The sequence below is a fragment of the Chlamydotis macqueenii genome, chromosome 2 (assembly GCF_036417535.1).
Source record: "Chlamydotis macqueenii isolate bChlMac1 chromosome 2, bChlMac1.mat, whole genome shotgun sequence".
In the NCBI taxonomy this organism is placed as follows: Eukaryota; Metazoa; Chordata; class Aves; order Otidiformes; family Otididae; genus Chlamydotis; species Chlamydotis macqueenii.
Genome location: NC_141557.1, coordinates 735,294 through 743,779, shown reverse-complemented (window position 1 = coordinate 743,779; position 8,486 = coordinate 735,294). Strand labels below are relative to the sequence as shown.

At 64.2% G+C, this 8,486-nt stretch overlaps 1 protein-coding gene across 1 annotated transcript; it reads left to right on the top strand.

Moving 5' to 3' along the window:
- Window positions 1-941: 941 nt before the first annotated feature.
- On the top strand, window positions 942-8,243 carry LOC147601568 (D-serine dehydratase-like). Its single transcript, XM_086741796.1, has 8 exons — window positions 942-1,036; window positions 2,371-2,538; window positions 4,064-4,344; window positions 5,733-5,919; window positions 6,687-6,808; window positions 6,897-7,086; window positions 7,979-8,084; window positions 8,154-8,243. The coding sequence occupies exons 1-8, from the start codon at window positions 1,017-1,019 to the stop codon at window positions 8,241-8,243; spliced, it is 1,164 nt and encodes a 387-aa protein (XP_086597922.1). The 5' UTR covers window positions 942-1,016.
- The last annotated feature ends 243 nt before the right edge of the window (window positions 8,244-8,486 follow it).

Here is an 8,486-nt window from a genome sequence, read left to right as displayed (position 1 = left end):
CCAGCGTGGGACACACGTGTCACGAGTGGGGGGGGCTCAGCAGCCGTACACACGCGTGTCACGAGTGGGGGGGGCTCAGCAGCCGTACACACACGTGTCACAAGTGGGGGGGGTCTCAGCAGCCGTACACATGCGTGTCACGAGTGGGGGGGGCTCAGCAGCCGTACACACGCGTGTCACGAGTGGGGGGGGCTCAGCAGCCGTACACACACGTGTCACGAGTGGGGGGGGCTCAGCAGCCGTACACACACGTGTCGTGAGTGGGGGGGTGTCAGCAGCTGTGTACACACGTGTTATGAGTGTGGGGGGTCTCAGCAGCTGTACACACATGTCACGAGTGGGGGGGGGTCTCAGGAGCCATCCAACCGCGTGTCATGAGCGTGGGGAGGTCTCAGCAGCCGTGCATCACGTGTCGCGAGCATGGAGGGGCTTAGTAGCCCTGTACCTACGTGTCATGAGTGTGGGGGGTCTCAGCAGCCGTGTACCCACATGTCACAAGCATGGGGGGGTCTCAGCAGCTGTGTCACGAGCGTGGGAGGTCTCAGCAGCCGTGCGCGGCCGCGTCACAAGTTGGGGGCAGCCGGGTTCTCAGCAGCCGTGTACACACGCGTCACGAGGACGTGTGGCCTCAGCCCTCCGCAACCCCGTGCCCACGTGTCATGAACGCGCCCGGTCTCAGCAGCCACCCACCCACGTGTGGCGAGCACGGGGGCGTCCTCGGGGGCGTCCTCGGCAGCCCCGCGCACACGTAGCACGAGCGTGTAAGGTCTCAGCCATCCTTCCTCGGCCCGACACGGGGCTCCGGAGCTGGCCACCGGCCCCGGAGCGCTGGCAGGCTGCGCCCGTGCCGTCCCGTGTCCTCTCCCGGCCCTGCCGCCCCCGGGGAGGCCCCACGGCCGCCGGCAACCTTTGTCCCCGGCCAAGGCTGGCAGCGGGTGCCCGCGGCGTCACGTGGAGCGGGCACCAGCGGGGCCACCGGAGAGGAGCCGGGAACCGCCGCTGCGCCGGACGCAGGGATGGACAGCCGGACGGACAGGTGGGCGGGGGGGGGTGGGGGTCGGGGGGCACCGGGGCCCAGCTGGCCCAGTCCCAGGTGGCCCTGTTCCCAGTTTCCCAGTCCCAGGTGGCCCCGTTCCCAGTTTCCCGGTCCCAGGTGGCCCTGTTCCCAGATGTTTCTGTCCCAGGTGGCCCAGTCCCAGATGTCCCAGTCCCACGTGATCCAATTGTCCCAGTTCCAGGTGTCCCAGTCCCAGGTGTCCCTGTTCCCAGGTGTCCCAGTCCCATGTGATCCAACTGTCCCAGTTCCAGGTGTCCCAGTCCCAGGTGTCCCTGTTCCCAGGTGTCCCAGTCCCATGTGATCCAACTGTCCCAGTTCCAGATGTCCCAGTCCCAGGTGTCCCTGTTCCCAGTGTCCCTATCCCAGGCAGCCCAGGTGTCCCAGTCCCAGTGTCCCTATCCCAGGTGGCCCAGTCCCAGGTGCCCCATTCTCATAGTTCCCAGTCCCAACTCTCCCCGTTCCCAATATCCCTGTCCCATACATCCCAGTCCCAGGTGTCCCTGTCCCACGTGTCCTGGTCCCATATATCCCAGTGCCATATGTCCCTTTCCCAGGTGTCCAGTCCCAGGTGTCCCAATTCTCAGTTTCCCAGTCCCAAGTGGCCCAGTTCCCAGTGTCCCTGTCCAAGGTGGCCCAGGTGGCCCAGTCCCCAGTTTTCCAGCCCCAGGAGACCCAGGTGTCCCTGTTCCCAGATGTCCCAGTCCCAGGTTTCCCAGTCTCATGTGTCCCTATTTCCAGTGTCCCTGTTCCCAGATGTCCCAGTCCTAGGTGTCCCTATTCCTAGTGTCCCAGTGCCAGGTGTCCCAGTCCCAGGTTTCCCAGTCCCATATGTCCCAGTCCTAAGTGTCCCTATTCCCAGTGTCCAGTCCCAGGTTTCCCAGTCTCAGGTGTCCCTATTTCCAGTGTCCCAGTCCCAGGTTTCCCAGTCCCAAGTTTCCTAGTCCTAGGTGTCCCTATTCCCAGTGTCCCAGTCCCAGGTTTCCCAGTCCCATATGTCCCAGTCCTAGGTGTCCCTATTCCCAGTGTCCAGTCCCAGGTTTCCCAGTCTCAGGTGTCCCTATTCCCAGTGTCCCAGTCCCAGGTCACTCAGGTTTCCCAGCCCCAGCTGCCTCTATCCCAGGTTTCCCAGTCCCAGATGCCCCAGTCCCAGTTTCCATTCCCAGTATCCCAGTCCCAGACATCCCACTCCCCGCGTCCGGCTGAGACCGAGGGAACCCCCAGCAGCCCCCGGGGACGGGGTGGGTGCGGGTTTGGGTGGGGGGGGCGGGCCCGGGCCAGGCTCCCCCCACTCCCCGTGTCCCCCCCAGCCCCAGCCCCAGTCCCAATCCCAGCGCGTGGCTGGGAGCCCCCCTGGAGCAGGTGCCCACCCCGGCGCTGGCCCTGGACCGGTTGACCGTGGCCCGCAACGCCCAGCGCATGCAGGAGCGGTGCCGCGCCCTGGGCCTCCGCCTGCGCCCCCACGTCAAGACCCACAAAACGCTGTGAGTGGGGCCCCAGTATCCCCCCAGTATCTCTCCAGTATCCCCCGTCTCCCCCAGCATCCCCCTGCCTTCCCTCCCAGTATCCTCCCAGCATCCCCCGTCTCCCCCAGCATAACCCTTCCCTCCCTCCCAGTATCCTCCCAGCATCACCATCTCCCTCAGCATCCCCCTGCCTTCCCTCCCAGTATCCTCCCAGTATCCCCCCGTCTTCCTCAGCATCCCCCTGCCCTCCCTCCCAGTATCCTCCCAGCATCCCCCGTCTCCCCCAGCATAACCCTGCTCTCCCTCCCAGTATCCTCCCAGCATCCCCCTTCTCCCCCAGCATAACCCTTCCCTCCCTCCCAGTATCCTCCCAGTATCCCCCGTCTCCCCCAGCATCTCCCTGCCTTCCCTCCCAGTATCCTCCCAGCATCCTCCTGCCTTCCACCCCAGTATCCCCCCAGCACCCTCCCCATATCCCTCCCAGCATCCCCCCATCCCGCCCCTCAGCACTCCCACCTCCCTCCATCACCCCTCCCAGTATCCCCCAGCATCTCCCTATCCCCTTGCCCAACACCCCCCTCAGCATCCCCCCAACATCCCCCATCATCCCCCACTTTCCCCACCAGCAACTCCCCAGTATCCCCTCAGCATCCCTCCAGCATCCTCCCAGTACCTTCCCAGCATCCCCTCCAGCATTCCCCCAGCATACTCCCAGCAACCCCCCAGTGTCTTCTCAGCATCCTCCCAGTATCCCCCCAGCACCCTCCTCATCATCCCCCCAGCAATCCCCCAGTATCCTCCCACTTCCTACACCAACATGCTCCCAATCATCCCTCCAGCATTTTCCCAGTATCTCTCCAGCATGTTCTCAGTCTCCCCCCAGAATCCCCCCACTTTCTACACCAGCACTCCCCAATTATCCCCCCAGCATCCTCCCAGTATCCCCCTAGCATCCCCCCCAGCATCCTCCCAATCACCATCCCAGTATCCCCCCAGTATCCCCCCATTTTCTACACCAGCACTCCCCAGTTATCCCCACAGTATCCTCCCAGTATCCCCCTAGCATCCCCCCCAGCATCCTCCCAATCACCATCCCAGTATCCCCCCAGTATCCCCCCATTTTCTACACTGGCACTCCCCAGTTATCCCCACAGTATCCTCCCAGTATCCCCCTAGCATCCCCCCCAGCATCCTCCCAATCACCATCCCAGTATCCCCCCATTTTCTACACCAGCACTCCCCAGTTATCCCCACAGTATCCTCCCAGTGTCCCCCTAGCATCCCCCCCAGCATCCTCCCAATCACCGTCCCAGTATACCCCCAGAATCCTCCCAGTATCCCCCCACTTTCTACACCAGCACTCCCCAGTTATCCCCCCCGCATCCTCCCAGTATCCCCCCGCATCCTCCCAGTATCCCCTCCACTACCCCTTCACCTTCCCCCCATCTTCCCTCCAGCATCCCCCCGCTTTCCACGCCGGGCCCCCCGCCCCAGCACCCCTCACCCACCCCCCTGTCCCCCCCCCCCCCCCCACCCACCCCAGCGAAGGCGCCGAGCTGGCGACGGGCGGCACGCGCCGCGGCATCGCGGTCTCCACCCTGGCGGAAGCGCGGTTCTTCGCGGCGGGGGGCTTCGACGACATCCTCTACGCCTACCCGCTGCCGGGGGGGCGCCTGGAGGAGTGCGCCGCCCTGGCCCGGCGCCTCGAGGCCTTCCACCTCCTCCTCGACACCCCCCGCGCCCTGGCCCTCCTGCGCGGGCGCCCGTTGCCCGCCGGCAAGCGTTGGCTCGTCTGGCTCAAGCTGGACTGCGGGAACGGCAGGGGTAGGTGTCCCGTCCCCCCCCTCAACTTCAACCCAACGAGCGGACCCCAAAACCTTGGGCGGGGTGCGGCGGGGTGGGGGTGCAGAGAGGGGGCACCGTGCGTCTTCCCCAAGGAGAAGGGGTTCCACCGCCCGTCTCCGGGATGGGCCATGGGGTGGGGTGCTCCGTGGCCCCCCCAGGCCCACCGGTTCCACCATCTCAGCTAAGATGGGACAATTAAGACCCCCACCCGAAGTCATTCTTCATGGATGGTCAATGGGGAGAGAGGCTCCATGGCTCAGCCCCATCATCTCAACCAAGACAAGGCATCTAAGACCCTCCTCCAAAGTCATTCTTCAAGGATGCTCCACAGGGTGGGGTGCTCCATGTCCCCCAGACCCACCAGTTCCACCATCTCAACCAAGATGGGGCATTTAAGACCCCCCCCCCTTCCACAAAAGTCGTTCTTCAAGAATGGTCAATGGGGAGAGATGTTCCATGGGGTGGGATGCCCCACGTCCCCCCTCAAGCCCTCTAGACCCACCATCTCAACCAGGACGTGGTGTTTAAGACCCCTCATCTTCAAGGATGATCAATGAGGAGAGAAGCTCCATGGTGCAGGCCCACTACCTCAACCAGGATGGGGCATTTAAGACCCCACCCACCCATCCCCAAGTCATTCTTCAAGGATGCTCCATGGGGAGGGGTGCCCCACATCCCCAGACCCACCAGTTCCACCATCTCAACCAGGATGAGGTGTTTAAGACCCCACCCAAAAGTTGTTCTTCATGGATGGTCAATGGGGAGAGATGTTCCATGGGGTGGGATCCTCCATGGCCCAGCCCTGCCATCTCAACCAAGATGGGGCATCTAAGACCCTCCTCAAAAGCCATTCTTCAAGGATGCTTCGTGGGGTGGGGTGCCCCATGTCCCCCCCAAGCCCCCTAGACCCACCAGTTCCACCAGAACCAGATGTTTAAGACCAAAAAGTCAGTCTCCAAGCATGCTCCATGGGGTGAGACGCTCCATGTCCCCCCAGCCCCACCATCTCAACCAAGATGGGACTTTTAGGACCTCCTCCTCAAAAGCCACTCTTCAAGGACGGTCAGTGGGGAGAGAGGCTCCACGGCCCAGCCCCACCACCTCAGCCAGGATGGGGTGTTTAAGACCCCCCCACCCCCAAGGATGGTCCATGGGGGTGATGTCCCACATCTCCACCCCCACCATCTCAACCACGATGCGGCCCTCAAGGCCCCCTCCCAAAGTCATTACTCAAGGGTGCTCCATGGGGACAGGTGGCCCACGTCCCCCCCAACCCCTCATCCCCACCATCTCACCCAACATTGGGAGGGTCATCCCCCCCACCCCGAGCACCCTGAGCCATGCTGGGACCCCCTCCCCGCCGGCAGCCGGCCTGCGCCCCACGGACCCGGCCGCCATGTCGCTGGCCCGGGCCATCGCCCTGGAGGCCCCGGAGGAGGTGACGCTGGTGGGGGTCTACGCTCACTGCGGGGACACCTACGGCTGTCGCGACGTCCCGGCCGTCCAAGCCGTCGCCCGGGCCACCACCGCCGCCGTGCTCGGCTTCGTCACCAAGTGAGTGACCCAGACCCGGGACGGGCAGGGTTAAGGGGATTTTGGGGGTCACCGTGGGGTTCCCCTCCCCAATAAAACCCCAGGGGGCGGCCGTAAATGCAAATCACCCCCCCCCCATAAAAGGGAGCCCTACAAAGCCCCCCCGGGGGGCCGGAGGAGGTCACTTTGATGTGGCTCCGGCGGGGTTGTGACCTCTGCCATCGGCCCCGCCCCCTCTGTCACCCTTTTGTCCCCGCGGGGTTTCGCATCCCGGAGGGAATCGCGGCCGGATGGATCCCACTGGAGTTGGGGGGGGGGGTCATAGTGGGGGGTGACACATCTGGGGGTTCCCTGGCTCACGTGGATGGGTTTCGGGCACATCTGGGGGTGCCCTGGCACATCTGGGTGGCACCCACATCTGGCCGGCTCCCCAGCACGTCTTGGGGTCTTCCTGGCACACGGGGTGAGGGCTCTGCCACATCTGGATGGCTCCCTTCATTGGTTTGGTTTTTTTCGGGGGGGACCCCTGGCACATCTGGGGCACCCTGAGACAGCACCGCCCCAGGTCCCAACCCTGCGGCACCCAAGGGTGATGGACCCAAGGGTGATGGACCCACCTCTGGTCCTGCTCCTGCAGCACCCAAGGGTGATGGACCCATCTGGTGCTGATCCTGCGGCACCCAAGGGTGCTGGATCCCTCTGGTCCTGCTCCCCCTGGTGCCCGGGGGTGCTGTGTGTCCCCCCCTCCGGCCACACGGCAGCTGCTCAGGGGTCCCACGTCCCGGCAGGCTGCGGCAGGCGGGGGTGCCGTGTCCCCAGGCCAGCATCGGCTCCACGCCGTCCTGCAGCCACCCAGTGCCGGAGATGGCCCAGCTCACCGAGCTCCACCCGGGCAACTACCTCTTCTACGGTGAGCGGGCCGGGACCACCCCCCTCCGGGTGACCCCCAGCGAGGGTGGGACGCACCCCGACCTGGGCTGGGCCCCCTCTTCCCCCAGACCTGCAGCAGACCCTGCTGGGCTCCTGTCAGCCGGAGGAGGTGGCCATCCGCGTCCTCACCAGGGTCATCGGTCACTACCCCCATCGCAACCAGCTGCTGGTGGACTGCGGGTGGGCTGCCCTCAGCCTCCACGGCTGGGACAAGGGGCCCGCGGGCTGCGCCACCATCGAGGGGCACCCCCAGCTCAGGTGAGGGGGGGGAGTGACACAGGGGAGGGGAGGCGGTGGCGCGTCCACGTGATGGCGCGTCTTCATTGGTGGCACATCCTTGTGATGGCACGTCTTCATTGGTGGCACGTCCTCACGATGGTACGTCTTCATGACGGCGCGTCCTCGTGATGCTGCATCTTCATTGGTAGCGTGTCCTCTTTAACGGCACATCCTCATCATGGTGCGTCTTCATTGATGGCACGCCCTTCTGATGGTGCAGCCTTGTGACAGCATGTCTTCACTGATGGCGTGTCCTCGTGATGGTGCATCTTCATTGATGGCACATCCTCATGACGGCACGTCTTCATGACAGCGCATCCTCATGATGGTGCGTCTTCATTGACGGCATGTCCTTGTGATGGCGCGTCTTCATTGATGGCACGTCCTGATGGTGCAGCCTTGTGACAGCATGTCTTCATTGATGGCGCATCCTCACGACGGCGTGTCTTCACTGATGGCGTGTCCTCGTGATGGTGCATCTTCATTGATGGCACATCCTCATGACGGCACATCTTCATGGCAGCGCATCCTCATGATGGTGCGTCTTCATTGATGGCGTGTCCTTGTGACGGTGCGTCGTCATTGATGGAACATTTTCATTGATAGAACATTTTCATTGATGGCACGTCCTCATGACGGCACGTGTTCGTGATGGCGCCTCCTCATTGATGGCGCATCTTCATCGACGGGACGTCCTCATGACGGCACGTCCTCGTTGATGGCGCATCTTCATTGATGGCACGTCCTTGTGTGGCGGCGTGTCTTCGTTAACGGCGCGTCCTCATGATGACATGTCTTCATTGATGGCGTGTCTCCGTGATGCCACACCCTCGTGACGGTGCGTCTTCATAACGGCGCGTTCCCCCCCCAGGCTGGTGGGGCTGACGCAGGAGCACGGGCAGGTGGAAGCCGTCGATGGACAGTTGGATTTCGAGCGCTTCCCGTTGGGCACCATCCTGGCTCTCATCCCATTCCATGTGAGTACTGGTCCCGTTGTGTCGCACCACGGCGCGCCGCGCCCGGCTGAACATCCCTACCCACCGCAGGCCTGCGCCACCGCCGCCATGCACCCCGTCTACTACGTCCACGCCGAGGGGAAGGTGGTGGAGCTCTGGCATCCCGTCCGCGGTTGGTAGGGCGCAGAGCGGGGAGCTGCCGGGGCGCTGTGCCCGCTCCGAAACCCCGCGCCCACGCCGAGACCCCGCACCCGCGCCAGCGTCCTGCACCCACGCCGAGACCCTGCGCCCACAGCGGGGTGCTGCGCTCCCCTCCCCACAGCGGGGTCAATAAAGTCGCTTTAGCACTCCCAGCCACTTTTCTGCAGAGGCCGCGCGGAAGGGGCGGCCCAGTTCGGCCCAGTTCTGTCCCAGTCGGGCCAG